At 42.7% G+C, this 13,823-nt stretch overlaps 1 protein-coding gene across 1 annotated transcript; it reads left to right on the top strand.

Moving 5' to 3' along the window:
• Window positions 1-3,312: 3,312 nt before the first annotated feature.
• On the top strand, window positions 3,313-4,311 carry LOC111138832 (olfactory receptor 6P1). The gene has a single exon (XM_022490734.1). The coding sequence runs from the start codon at window positions 3,313-3,315 to the stop codon at window positions 4,309-4,311; it is 999 nt and encodes a 332-aa protein (XP_022346442.1).
• The last annotated feature ends 9,512 nt before the right edge of the window (window positions 4,312-13,823 follow it).

Raw genomic sequence — 13,823 nt, 5'->3', positions numbered from 1 at the left:
TCTGGCATTTCCAGCTGGCCTTTTAGGGCCGTTTCCATCCTCTATTGTATTTCACCCCAGGGTGCGCTATGTCTCCTTCCTGTCCTGCTCTCCTTGCTACCCCCCTGACTTGTTGCCCAGTCCTCCTCTCCAAACTTGCTCTCAGAAAAGTATCTGATTTATTAAGTCAGTTTTCCAAACCCAGGTTTATGAGCTCAGGAGGGTGCAGAAAGCCTTTCCAAGATCCAGGTATGACTCCTTTCAAGGGAACCATTCCCTGATCTTCAAAGGTCTTATCAGCCCTTCCTAGAACTGGTCTGCTAGAGAAAGAACGTCTTCACCTTTCCCTCTCTGCTTTTCAAAACCTGTTCTCCCTTGGTACAAAGGAGGGCATAACTGACCCACCATGTGGGGCAGAGGGAAGGTAGTGTGGGGGCAGCATCTGTGCTGGGAGAGGGAAGGAACCGTTCTGGGCAGCACGTCCTTTTACAAGTCTGCCTTTTCCAATTTATTTCTTTCAACACAACTGAATGGAAGTGATTGAGTTGTCAGTTAATAGATCAATAAAAACCATTTTGATGGCAGATGACTGTGTAATTTCTGGCATATAACTAATAGAAAGTTCAAATAATTTAGTGTTATTACTATAACAAAACGACTTTCATCCCCCGAACTGTGGTGTGTCAATGTCATTTATTTCCATGAACTAGTTTCCTCGGTATTTATATCTCCAAAATGAAGAGTAAGAATGGAATGGATTCTGAAACTGCTCTCATTCTGATGATAAGTGGTTTTCATGGATGCACACAAGAATCGAGAGAAAGCACAGTCCTCATTATTATAAAATGATACGCCAATAACAAATAACATATTTTAAAATATGTCATGTATTTTTATTGTTTTGGTGAAATGCATGCTGATTACAGAATAAAATCTATTAGAAAATCTTTTCAAAACTTTTATAGCCTCCAGAGTACAAGAGACAAAAAAAACATGCAGATATAGAAAAATCAATAAAAGACTTATAATTATAGAAATATAATACCTTGAATTATGAGTTCAGTGAGAAAAATTAATGTAAAATTTCAATTCTTTTAAAGATTTTATTTATTTATTTAACCGACAGAGATCACAAGTAGGCAGAGAGGCAGGCAGAGAGAGAGGGGGAGGCAGGCTTCCCACTGAGCAGAGAACCCGACGTGGGGCTCGATCCCAGGACCCTGGGATCATGACCTGAGCCGAAGGCAGAGGCTTTAACCCACTGAGCCACCCAGGCACCCCTAAAATTTCAATTTTTTTAAAAGGCACATGCAGTCACGTCATTTTTGAAAGACGTATTCGTGGGTATCCTCTCACCAACATGTAGGTATCATTGAACACATAAAGGAGTGACATAATAACTTCATTTAAAATGTCAATGCTCACATGTGGTGGACATTAGATTCCACGCAACTATTTAAAGGTTTGATAAAAAAAAAAATGTGATGTCCAGTTTACAATTGGCATGCCTACGTATTTGTTGTTTTATTTTGTCTTTTGTGGTTGGGAGTGGGATTTTGTTGTTTTCATTTTTTTTTTTTTAACTTGAGTATAGTTGACACAGAGGGTTACAGGGGTCGAGGAGTACAGCATCCGGATTCAGTTTCTCTGTTCATCTGTGCTCCCCACACTCGCAGCTGCCTTCTCTCCCCACACAGCAGCGCTGTGACAATGATGTATTGTTTTTCATGTTACTTACAGAAAAAAAATGGGAAGTCCCACCAAAAAATGAGAGAGCGTGATGATATGTAGCCCGTGATCGAATCTCAGGTCAGATTTCCATGTCTGTAGGGTGCCCTCCCCTGGCGGTACGGAGAGGAGACTGCCAGGCTTAGAGGGGAGGTCAGGAGCATATGATGGTCTCTTCCAATCTGATGTTTCAATGGCTGCATCAGTTTTGTTGCTGTTGTAACAAACTCCACACACTTGGTGGCTCAAAATAATGGGGATTTATTCTTTCTCTCCTTTCTGGAAGTGAGCCATGTGAAATCAACATGCCAGGTGTCAGCAAGGCCGCACTCCCTCTGAGGGCTCCAGGGCAGAATCCACCCCTTGCCTCTGGTGGCCGCTGGTGTTCCTCGGATCATAGGCCCTGGGCTTCCAGTCCTCTGGGCCAGCGTCTCCAAATCTCACTCCGTTCCACCTCTGCAGTTCCTCCTCCATGTGTCTAGCTCACGCTTCTCTCTGCCTCTCTCTTATAAGGACCCTTGACATTGCATTTAAGGTCCACCTGAATGGTCCAGGATAGACTACCGTCTCAAAATCCTTAATGTACTCACACCTGCAAAGACTTTGTCAATGGCTGTAATATTTACAGGTTCTGGAGCTTGGGTGTGGGCACTTCTGGGGGTCCATGTTTCAACCTCCACACCAGCCCTGCAAGGAGACAACCTAATTCTAGCACAGAAAATGTACTCAAAAATAGTTGTAAAATGAATGGAAAAATAATTCTTTTTTGGGAGCAGAACTCTTTTAGCTCACTCTCTCTCTCTCAGATTAATTAATTAATTAATTAATTTGAAAAGAATGGGGCACCTGGGTAGCTCAGTTGATTGAACATCTGACTCTTGATTTCTGCTCAGGTCACGATCTCAGGGTTGTGAAATCAAGCCCATGTGGGGGCTACATACCGAATATGGAGGCTGCACAGGATTCTCTCTCTCTCTCTCCCTCTGTCCCACTCCTCCACCACTGGCGCTCTCTCCTGTAAAAGATAATAATAATTTTTTTTAAAAGAACTCTTTTAGCTCATCTTTACTGAATTATTTCTCTAACTGTGCATGGATATTTCCCAAACCAGCCCTCCTTCCTCCCATGCTGCCTAGCCTACAGCTCAGTGATGTCCTCGACCTATTACTTCCTCTTTCACTGGAGAGAGAAGCCCTCAGTCTCCAGCTAGCTATCCCTCCTTTTTTATTCATTCACTCAACAAATACTGAGTCCAGATGCTCTGGGGCTTACAGTTTTGCAGGGAGTGAAGGAAGAACATGTCATGGATAAGAAAACAAAAATGGAAATAGTAAGACCGGTATGACAAGCATTTATCAAATATCCACTGCAGTTAGATTGCTGAATTATCAAGTACAATCCTCAAGTCTGAGAACTCTTCCCTTGAGGTGGGAGATGAAATAGCAAAGTGAAGGCACTAAAAGATGTCACAGTAATTGATAGTGTACTACCGAGCACCTTCGCAAGGTTGTAACCTGTGGTTGCAGGGGAGGTTAGCAGTTTGGTCCTCCTGTCTCTCAACATCTTGTTCATCCTGTTATTTTTCAGGTAGGCAGGTGGACAGAGATGATGGGCAATTTGAGTGGAGGCCACGTAGCAGAGTTTGTCTTGGTGGGCTTCCCTACCTTGCTACCCTTCCAGCTACTCCTCTTTGTCCTCTTCCTCGCAATTTACCTGTTGATACTGTTGGAGAATGCGCTCATCGTTTCTACAATCTGGCTCACTCCAAGCCTCCACCGCCCGATGTACTTTTTCCTTGCCCACCTCTCCTTCTTGGAGCTGTGGTACATCAATGTCACAGTTCCCCGTCTTTTGGGAGCATTTCTTACCCAGGACCGAAGAGTGTCCTATGTAGGCTGCATGACCCAGCTCTACTTCTTCATTGCCCTGGCCTGCACCGAATGTGTCTTGCTCGCGGTCATGGCCTATGACCGCTACCTGGCCATCTGTGAGCCCCTCCGTTACCCTACTCTCATGCCTTCCAGCCTGGCCATTCGCCTTGCAGCTTCCTCATGGGGTAGTGGTTTCTTCAGCTCCATGATGAAGCTTCTTTTCATTTCCCGACTGTCCTACTGTGGACCCAACATTATCAACCACTTCTTCTGTGATATCTCTCCTCTACTCAATCTCACCTGCTCTGACAAGGAGCAAGCAGAACTGGTAGACTTCCTCTTGGCCCTGGTGATGATCCTTCTCCCTCTGTTGGCTGTGGTTTCATCATACACTGCCATTATCGCCGCCATCGTGAGAATTCCTACTGCCCAGGGACGTCACAAGGCCTTCTCCACCTGTGCCTCTCACCTGGCAGTGGTTGTCATCTACTATTCCTCCACCCTCTTCACCTATGCACGGCCCCGGGCCATGTACACCTTCAACCACAACAAGATCATCTCTGTGCTCTACACCATCATTGTACCATTCCTCAATCCAGCCATCTACTGCCTGAGGAACAAGGAGGTGAAGGATGCTCTCAGAAAGTTGGTCCTGGGCAGATGCCACTATTCTAGGGATGTTCCAGATCGATGTGCAGCAGAACCTAGCAGGCAGGAAGGAACAGTGTCTTAGTAGTGCCACGTCAAGGAATCATAAAGTAGGCTCAGAGGGACCATAAGTATCAATTAGTATGTGGTTCTGCTAAATAGCGTCTGGGAATCTCCTGACACAAACAAACGTTTATGAGTTATTGATCTTGCACAAGTTTTCTGAACTAAAGTTGAGTTAGCTGCATACGAATCTCCTGGGGGTTGGTTAAGATGCAAATTCCCGGAAAAAAATGTCTGTAGAGGGTCTGATAGAGTATGTCTAGGTTACAACTCTGCTTTGCACAGTTTCCAACTTCATAGCAACTCTTGGTTCATAGCTAGTTGGAGATTCCCTACTTTAGATCAACCCTTTTATGTTACAAATGAGAAAATAAAAGAAAGGGGACTTACAGATGGATATGTCAAGGTGATATATGCTTTATCACAGCAGTTTCAAAGATCCAAATTCTCAAATCCCACTTCCATGAGAAATCACAAAAGTACAATCATTGCACCCCAAGAACCGAAACTCATGTCACCTAATCAATACTCTGTGCCTCTACAAGTCTTAACACCCTCTGCAAGGCAAGGAGGAGAAAAATGTCACATCGATACTCAGCTATATGTGCACCAATCTGAACACGGTCACATATTCATCTGCCTCTCCCTTCTTTGATTCTCAGGGGGATTGACATAATGAGTATTGATTCCAGAGTCAACAAAATGCAATTGAAATCTTGTACATAGGTTGCTCTCAGAATCTTCTCCAGCACTATGTACAGTTTCTGCTTTAATTAGTTGGTACCTGGGTTATACCAGTTGCTAAATACTTTTTAAGTTTTGCTCCTGAGGCAAATGAGCACAAGAGCAGAAAATGTCTCTCTCTCTTTCTCTTTTTTTAAATATTTTATTTATTTATTTGACAGAGAGAGAGAGTGAGAGAGGGAAGACAAGCAGGGGGAGTAGGAGAGGGAGAAGTAGGCTTCCTGCTGAGCAGGGGGCCTGATGCGGGGCTCGATCCCAGGACCCTGAGATCATGACCTGAGCTGAAGGCAAATGCTTAACAACCTGAGCCACCCAGGCACCCTAAGAGTAGAAAATGTCTTAATAAGAGAGGGAATGAAGGAATGAGATGTGGGGTGCAGGTATCTCCCTTAGAGTGAGTGAGATGCCTCAGATTCAAAGCCTGAATTATATACATTCTTTCAAGTTTCTTTGATTTTTGGAAACTTGCTTGAATTGCTTAGGGAGATTTTTCACACCCTGACTCAAGGTTACGTTCTGCACATGTGAACCACATTTGATGTTTCTTTAGTTGTGGGATATGTAGAAGAATTTAAAAAAAAATTGTATTGAACAAATACTTGTAAATAAAATACAAATTGTGTTTAAAACAATTTGTGAGGGAAAAAGATGATTGTTTATTAAAGAAAACTACTTGATCAATAATAATTTTGGGTTTTCTAGGATCTAAATTGAAATAACAAAAGCAACAAAGAAATCTGACCCTTTTAAAAATATAAGTTACTTTATTTTCATGAAATTTCTAAATAGCCTTTTAGTAAATTAATTTTTTTTTTTTTTTTTTTTTTTTAGAGAGAGAGGGAGAGAGAGCAAGCAGAGGCAGACAGAATGGCAGGCAGAGGGAGAAGCAGGCTCCCCGCCAAGCAAGGAGCCCGATGTGGGACTCGATCCCAGGACGCTGGGATCATGACCTGAGCCGAAGGCAGCTGCTTAACCAACTGAGCCACCCAGGCGTCCCTCTAAATAGCCTTTTAAAGAAACATTTCTGAGATTGGCTCCATGGAGCTTTCCCTCACTATGTTCTCTCTTCCATTCATAGAGCTATGGAAGACCTGGTGTTTTATGCTAAGAATTTTGCTCCTAAAACCAAGAAATCTCACTTGGATCTTAGTTTTACCTCTACGTCCCTGTTACAATGAAAATATTATCACCTACCTCATACGCTTGCTGTGAATATGAACTAGTGTACGTGGGAGTGAAGTGGTAACATCTTTTCTCTTTGTAGGTAAATTTCACCTTGGATTAGCTTTTTTTTTTCTTCCCCCAGCTTTACTGAACTACAACTGACAAATAAAACTGTAAGGTATTGAAAGCGTATAATGTAATGACTTGATATTCATATACACTGGGAAAGAATTCACCTTCTGTGAACTTTCTAGCTCAGGGCTCTTGGAAGCCTGGTAAATGTTGCTAAGCAACACTGCATATGGTACAAATGAGGTCCAATGAGCAAAAGTCCTCTGGACTGGGAGAATGATGAAAAGTATTATAGGTAACTGGGGGTAAGTTACAGCTTGAGGCTGCTGTCGTAACTTGGCGTGCCTTTTGCTGGGAGCCCTGGAAACCGTGGACCCCACAGAACTTTTAGAAGAGACGATAGCTCTTCTGGGGCTTGAGAGTTCCAAATCGAGGTGGACCGTGTGCTCGTGTGTGTGAATCTCATGGCCTCTCCCTTGCCCTATGAATTTGAAGCCCAGAGACAAAGCCCCATCTGTTTTCAATACTCCTTCCACGGGAGAGAAATTCCTGATGCTGCCTGCCTGCGTGTTGTGTCTCTGTCCTCTATTTCTCTAAGTGAAACTGATGCCAAGTGTGGCCTTTGATTATTTGGTGAAGACTCATATCTTCTGGCATGTAATAGCTAACGAACAGTAACTATTCAATAAATGCTAAGCCCCATCTTTATTATCATTTTGTCATAAATCATATGATTATGTACTTCTAAAAGATGTGTTTGTTTTACTAACCATGAATGGAGATTGGAGGACTGAGCAGGTGCTCGAGACCATTATGTGGAAAGTTAAGCTCAGAGCACCCTTTGTAATTATGTGGAAAGGGTGATAAATTGATTAGAAAACTCAGCATTTCCAATGATCTGATCTAAAAATATCACAGCTCGTCATTGAGTTGACTCAGTAAGGTTTGCACTCCCTTTAAAGATGATTGGAATGTATCATAACTCTATTAGAATATGAGCATAGAATGTTAATCTCTTCCTAGCCATTTTGGTCTTGGATTTTGTGCTTGATACCAACCTTCTTGGAAGGAGGAGCTAGAGAAGGTCAGATCGCCTTCATGTATGGTTCTCGTCCTGTCATCTCTTGCCCAGCAGGAGGTGGAAGCTCTTCTCGTTTGCTTTTCATCTAGTGTGAGAGGTGCCCACAGTGTACTCACTGGGGTAGATGGCTCATTTTTCTTTGCTATGACAACCCAATAGTCCACAAGGTAACAGACATGAGGAAGGGTGGTCAGCTCACTGAGCCTGGAGATGCAGAAACACATTAAAATCATGGGTCTTTGATACCATGGTAGAGAAGCAGAACCAGCATCAGCTAATTCCTGTATCCAAGTGTTTTTTTTTTTTTTTTTTAAGGTTTATTTTGTTTATTTTAGAGGGAGAGAGGGTAGGTGAGTGGGGGGAGAGGCTGAGGGAGAGGGAGACGGAACCCTCAAGCAGACTCCCCAGGGAGCATAAAGCCCAACATGGGGCTCGATCCCAGGACCCTGAGATCATGGCCTGAGATGAAATCTTAGAGTGGGCTGCTTAACTGACTGAGCCACCCAGGGATCGCCCGAGTTTTGTTTATTTTTTTAAATTAAACGATAATAAAAATCAATCCCCATTTGTTGGAGTCATTGTAATTTGTGCTTTCTTTAATTTTCAACCTTATATGCCTGATGTAATATATTTATCACTTTTTACCTTGCATTCTTTGAGAAGTTTTCAAATGATTTTTAGTTTTAGATTTTCTAAAATTTTTCAAATGACATATATTTTACTAAGTTGCCAGATTAAGATGGTGACAGCTCCCTCCACACCTCCTATTTTGTCTTTTCAGGAAGTGTGAGATTTATTGAATCTTTAAAGTTGTAATTCACAGGCTAGCTGGAGAGCGGTGGGTTAATTCCCAGACACTACACCTAGGATTCCAGTAGCTACTGCAAGTAAGTTCAACGTTCTTTTATTTTGCCACACTTTGTTTTATTTCATTTTGTTTTATTTCCTCTTCTTTAGGTTATGAACATCCACTCAGTGGAGCCAACTTTTCACCAGAGAAAGAGAGCAGAAAGGGAACAAGAGAAGAGCCTGTGTTCATTATGATTCTTTGAAAACTTCGTTTATTTTAAAACAGGGGCACTCTTCATCACAATTAACTAAGAATGTTCTTGCATTTAAAAAGAAAACATAAATTGTGTGATTTTTTTTATTCATAAAACTGTGCATAGAAAGCACACAATGTGGTTATCTGCCTCAAAATTTTTATATGAAGAGCAAATACAAAATACAATTTTCAGAAACGACTATAAAATACAAGGAAAAATGTGAATTTCTCCAGTAAACTTCAACTTTTACATTTAAAAATTACTCTATTTCTCCTTACTAAAGCTAAGCGCATAATTATACTAAAACATAATGATCTTGAATACGGTTCAGAGTCAGACATATTACAGTACATAAGCTCTGTGCTTTTTTTCACTCAACTCAAAGCTATAGGCTCTGCCTATCTTTTAATATTATCCCTTAATTAACTGTTTTTTTTTCTTCTGTGACAAGAAACAATAGAATGAAATTAGAATTCCTTTTTTGCTTTAAGCACTTGGAGTTTTAACTACAGCTTTTTTCTTTGTAGCAAGGAATGGTTGTAAATAGTTGTAACAAGAAAGGATGGTATTTTGTTTTATTAACTTCTAGGTTAATGTTACCATTGCCTTTTAAAAATGAGTAACATAGTACTTGGAGAGACCTGAGACATGTGTTTGCCCCACAGAGCTAACAGAGAGCAATGAAAACTCGTTTTTTTTTTTATTTGTTTGTTTTATCGAATATATTTGACACATAACACTGGGTAAATTGAAGGTGCACAACATGGTACTTTGATACATTTATATATTGTAATATGATTGTCTTTGTAGCCGTATTTATCATGTTACATGATTATAGTCCCCTGTTGTTGTCTATATCTATTATACTGTGCATTGAAAATTATGGCTTATTTGCTATTCATTGCGAATGTGTACCCTTAAACTCTGTGAATCTCATCTCCTCACTCCCATTCCCTAATAAACACCATTTTACAATCTGTTTTTTATGAGTTTGACTTTTTTTTAAGATTCCACATATAAGCGATGTCATACAGTACTTGTCTTTCTCTATCTGACTTACCTCACTTGGCATATGTGCTTATAGGGTTTATGTGCTTATAGGGTTCATCCATGTTGTCTCAAATGGTGGGATTCCCTCCTTTCTCATGGCCAGAGTCTCATGGCATATCTTTTTATGCAATCATCCACTGATGGGCATTTAGGTGGTTTCCATATCTTGGCTACTGCTAATAATGCTGTGATGAGCATGGGGGTGTGTAAATCTCTTTGAAATACATATGGATGTGCTCATCTACTGAGTCACTGACGCATGAGAATCGTGTAGGTGTATAGAACTGACACTCGTTTGTGTGACATCTAAGGGTGTTTGGAGCTTCTATATGTGTGTGTACATGTACTTGGGTCCCCAAATAAGAGTGAGTAGATGCCATTCTTATTTTCTGCTGAATGACTTCAGTTATAGCACTATATTCCCCCAGAGGATCTTATGATTTGTGAGACCATTCTCCAGAAAGAGAAGAGGACACACACACATGCCCTTTTCCCTCACCTTCCTCTGTCCCAGAGTCTAGTGGGAGGAAGACGATGTGCCTCAAGCCTAAGGTCTCTCTTGTGCCATTTAACTTGTAACATTTAACTGAGCTCTTCTCTAGTATTTCCCCCGGGTCCTCTTGGGCCCTGGAAAGGCCAAATACTTTCCTGAGAGTTGTGTCTGCTGGGAGGTCCCCTGTGGGCAGGAGGGAGTTTTGTCTGCTCCTCTAGTAGCTCAGAAGCTGGCAGAGCATAAATAGCTCATTCTGTTCCTTCTTCAAGCTGAACAGACCCAACTGGGCTTGGCTAGCACCTCTTGAGCTTGGGGACATTGCCTTCCTCCTCCCGGTCTACATGATCTCTCCTCTTTTCTCCATTCACGGTGGTCATGCCTGACAATGCTGGGAGAAGAGTCCTAAGTTACATGACTGGGAAAATGGTGGGTTGAGAAAAGGCTCTTAGGTATTTCCAGGGGATGATTGAAAATCATTTTTATTTCAATCACTGGTTCTTAGGAGCTTTCATTTTATTGGTGTTTAAAACTAGTTGTCTTCCGTGAGCTTATTGTGTGGTGAGCTTAAGTGCAGGTAGACCGTACAGTTGGGGAGTGAGCTTAGTACATGTTGCTTCAGGGGTATTTCCCTCTCACGGGTGCATATTGGGCCGTATGCAAAAGTGCTGGTAATGTAGTCTGTCATGTCATTTTAAGATTCTGCTGTAATCACCAACTCTAGATAAACTAGGCCTGAGTCTCTGATTGCCCAGTGATCTGTGCTCCTGAAGATTCCTCAGTTTACTGCATCGGCCCACCTGTATGCCTTGCAAAATGCAGAGTCCAGGAGTGCTCCGACCTGGGAAACAGACAGAGAGAAAGTGGCAGAGAAAGTAGAATGACCGTACGAGAGAACGAGAATGGGGACGTGGGGGAGCAGAACAGGTGGAACACAGGGATGTGAGTAACAGTGTTGTTTCTCTGTTAAGCGAGGGCGGGTCTGGCAAAGGTGATGGTGGTTGCAGTTCTGATGATTTCTAACCCTTTAGAAGGTTCACTGTTCTTCGTGCATATACTGTAAGAGGAGGACGGTAAGATTCATCTCTGGGCCAACGAGGCGCTATGATGTTTGTCCAGGCTAACTGCCGATGGTGAGGCTCACGTGAAGTACTGTGCCGTCAGATCTTGCAAACATGAGGCCTTGTCTGCCATGGGGGCAGCCCATTCTGCGCAGGGATCCGCTTGCTGCTGATCTCATGTGGGAACAAAGGCTGTCACTCTCTGAGCCTTGCTCTCTTCCTCCTCTGTCTGCCAGACAGCGTTGATAAATGACCTTGGAAGCCACTGATGGGACTAAGATGACCCAGCCCTGGAGATCTGAGACCTAGACCCCATCCTGCATTTACATTGCACGGGACTATTGGCAAAGCATATCATATATATAGATACAAGTCTATCTATGCATCTACCTACCCATTATCCATCTATTATCTATCATCTGTCTATCTCTCTGTAATATGTACATGTTATATTTATGGAGAGTTTCAAGGTTCAGATGTGCTCATACTGTAATTCCAAATCTTTTTCTCTTTTATTTGACTTTTCCTCTTTTAGTGGACTACTAGAAAACAAAGCTAATCCCATGCTTAAATGATACGATTGCTCAGTCAGATGTTTTTGGCAGAATTCTGTATACCTCCTTCTTTCTCCTTTATTTTGTCCTATCTCCCTCTCATGCTCATTTCCCTGGCAGTGCTGCCTCTGACCCTTACATTCCTGCGGGAAGTACAGGAAAGAATGCACGACTCCTGTGAGAACATCCCCCCTGCATGTGCTAGGTCTTCGTCTCCAGTTCCAGGGGCTGCCTTCATGCCCAGCTTCAGGGCTGAGGCATCTCCTCTGACGATGATGGCCAGTGCCTGTTGCTGAAGTCCTGACAATATGTTGCATCGTCCCATTTCCTGGGGGACCTTGGGAAGGGTTCCAGGAAGAAAGGACTTCCAGGTGTAATGCCCTCCCTGCCCATCGTTGGAATAGAGAAATGCAAGAGGGAATGAGCCCAAGGACAGAGCTCAAGAGACTGGTGTCTTATTACTGGGCATCAAGGATGTGCCTCCCAAATGGACATGCTCCCCCCATTTGGGAGGGAGGAAACAGGTTGATCTCATGGGTCCTCAGTAGCTGGAAACAGGTTGACCTCATGCATCTGTTTGCCAGGACAGAGGTGTGCTGAGCGAAAGCCTGGCTGGAGGGTGGGCCTAAGTTAGTTCACTAATAAGTTTCCTGCCGCTGGATCCTCACACTCAGAGAAGAGTAGAAAGTAGCTGAGGGAGCTCGGGGTTCATGGACCTTGCCTTGTTTGTAAGCTCCACCATCCCTACACTACCTCATGAATCCTAGGCCATGGCAAGCAGGGACCATTTTGTGCTGTGTGTGTGTGTGTGTGTGTGTGTGTGTGTGAATTAAAGGCTGAGTTCCAACAGAAAACAAACTTGTTTGTTGAATTTGCACTATTAGATATTGGTTTGTTTATCCGTGTCTGTGTTCCTCTCTAATGTGGGTCCCTAAGAGGTGGCTGTTTTGCTTCACTTTAGGATCCTAGAGCGAGGTCTGGGTAGAGAGAGGGAGGTGGATGGGGTGGGCAGCCATTTTCCAGCTCAGGAAAAACAGACAGCCTTCCCCAGCCGTGCATCATACGTCCTGCACACAAGCAGAGTTGTTGAGGAGAAGAGAATAAGAGAGACTGACTCTGGGCGAGTGTGGGAGGGAGGAATCAGGTCGTAGGTCCCAGAGAAAGCCTGGGAAGAGTGAGGCACTCGACATGGGAGGTGGGAGGTTTGAGGTTCAGGTTTGGAGTATTTCTGCCCCCCGGAAGGAGACTGCATCCATGGTGGTGGTGGTGGGGGAGCCATACAGGAGGCTCACTGATGGCAGAGGCATCAGGTTCTCCATTTTTCCTGATACCCCTGGAAAGGTCTTGCAATCCCCTCCATTTTCATTAACAATGGCTGTGTCTATCTGTGTTCAGTTTTTGGCAGGGAGAATTAGCAGTGCATCCTGGAAAGGTCACAAGAATTTCCATGGGAATTTAATTTAAACCTTAAAGCTCATTAGATGTTTACAGATGTGATGAAATTATATTATATCCACCTTGAAAATAAAAGAATTAGTATTCTGAAAATGAAGTCATGTGCTCACTTAGCTGGAGTGATACAAAAGTGGGATTTGATTTACTTTTTCCAAACTCCTAATCAAGTACTCCATACAATGAATTGGATGAAAGAAAACATTACCTTTTCAATTATCTATTTGATTTTGTTCTCCAGGAAGCTGGTGAATATTCATATCAAATTTGCTATTAACCCTGTGTGTTTACTCAAATATTGCTTCATTTAAGCTCTACAACCTTGTTAAACAGGAAACAAAACAAAACAAAGCAGTAGAAATCTTTCCTTATAGGTAAGTGGGGCCATAAGACTTCTCCAGAGTCATACAAATTATGCCTGGGGATGAACACTTGAGTCTCCTGCCTCCTTCCCCTATGCAGTAGATTGGATTTCTTGCTTATAGTGAAGGGGTGGTATGAAGGCCATCCTCCTATGCCCAATGGAGATGTATTAGGAAGGTATAGAACTAACTGGAGTCAGAAGTTTCCAATTTCACTTCTGTGGGACCTCAGATGAGTTACCACTCTTGGTTCAATTTGAGAAAAAATAAAATATAAGCTCTCTAAAGTACATTTTTGCCCAAATTTTGGTTTTGATCATGCCGTAGGAGGAAGTAAAGGTATAACAGCAGGAGAACTTCTATTGCCATGAGTTTGCTGGGCTCTGTCAATGTCAGGAACCATAGGCTGGTGCTCAGGACATGGGAAAAACTGATTTTGTCTGTGCCCCCAGCCAGGT

This window comes from Enhydra lutris, unplaced genomic scaffold (genome assembly GCF_002288905.1).
Source record: "Enhydra lutris kenyoni isolate GAN:26980312 unplaced genomic scaffold, ASM228890v2 scaffoldscaffold94, whole genome shotgun sequence".
Classification (NCBI taxonomy): Eukaryota; Metazoa; Chordata; class Mammalia; order Carnivora; family Mustelidae; genus Enhydra; species Enhydra lutris.
Note: the sequence above shows the minus strand (reverse complement) of the source record. Positions and strands in the feature narration are given on the sequence as shown.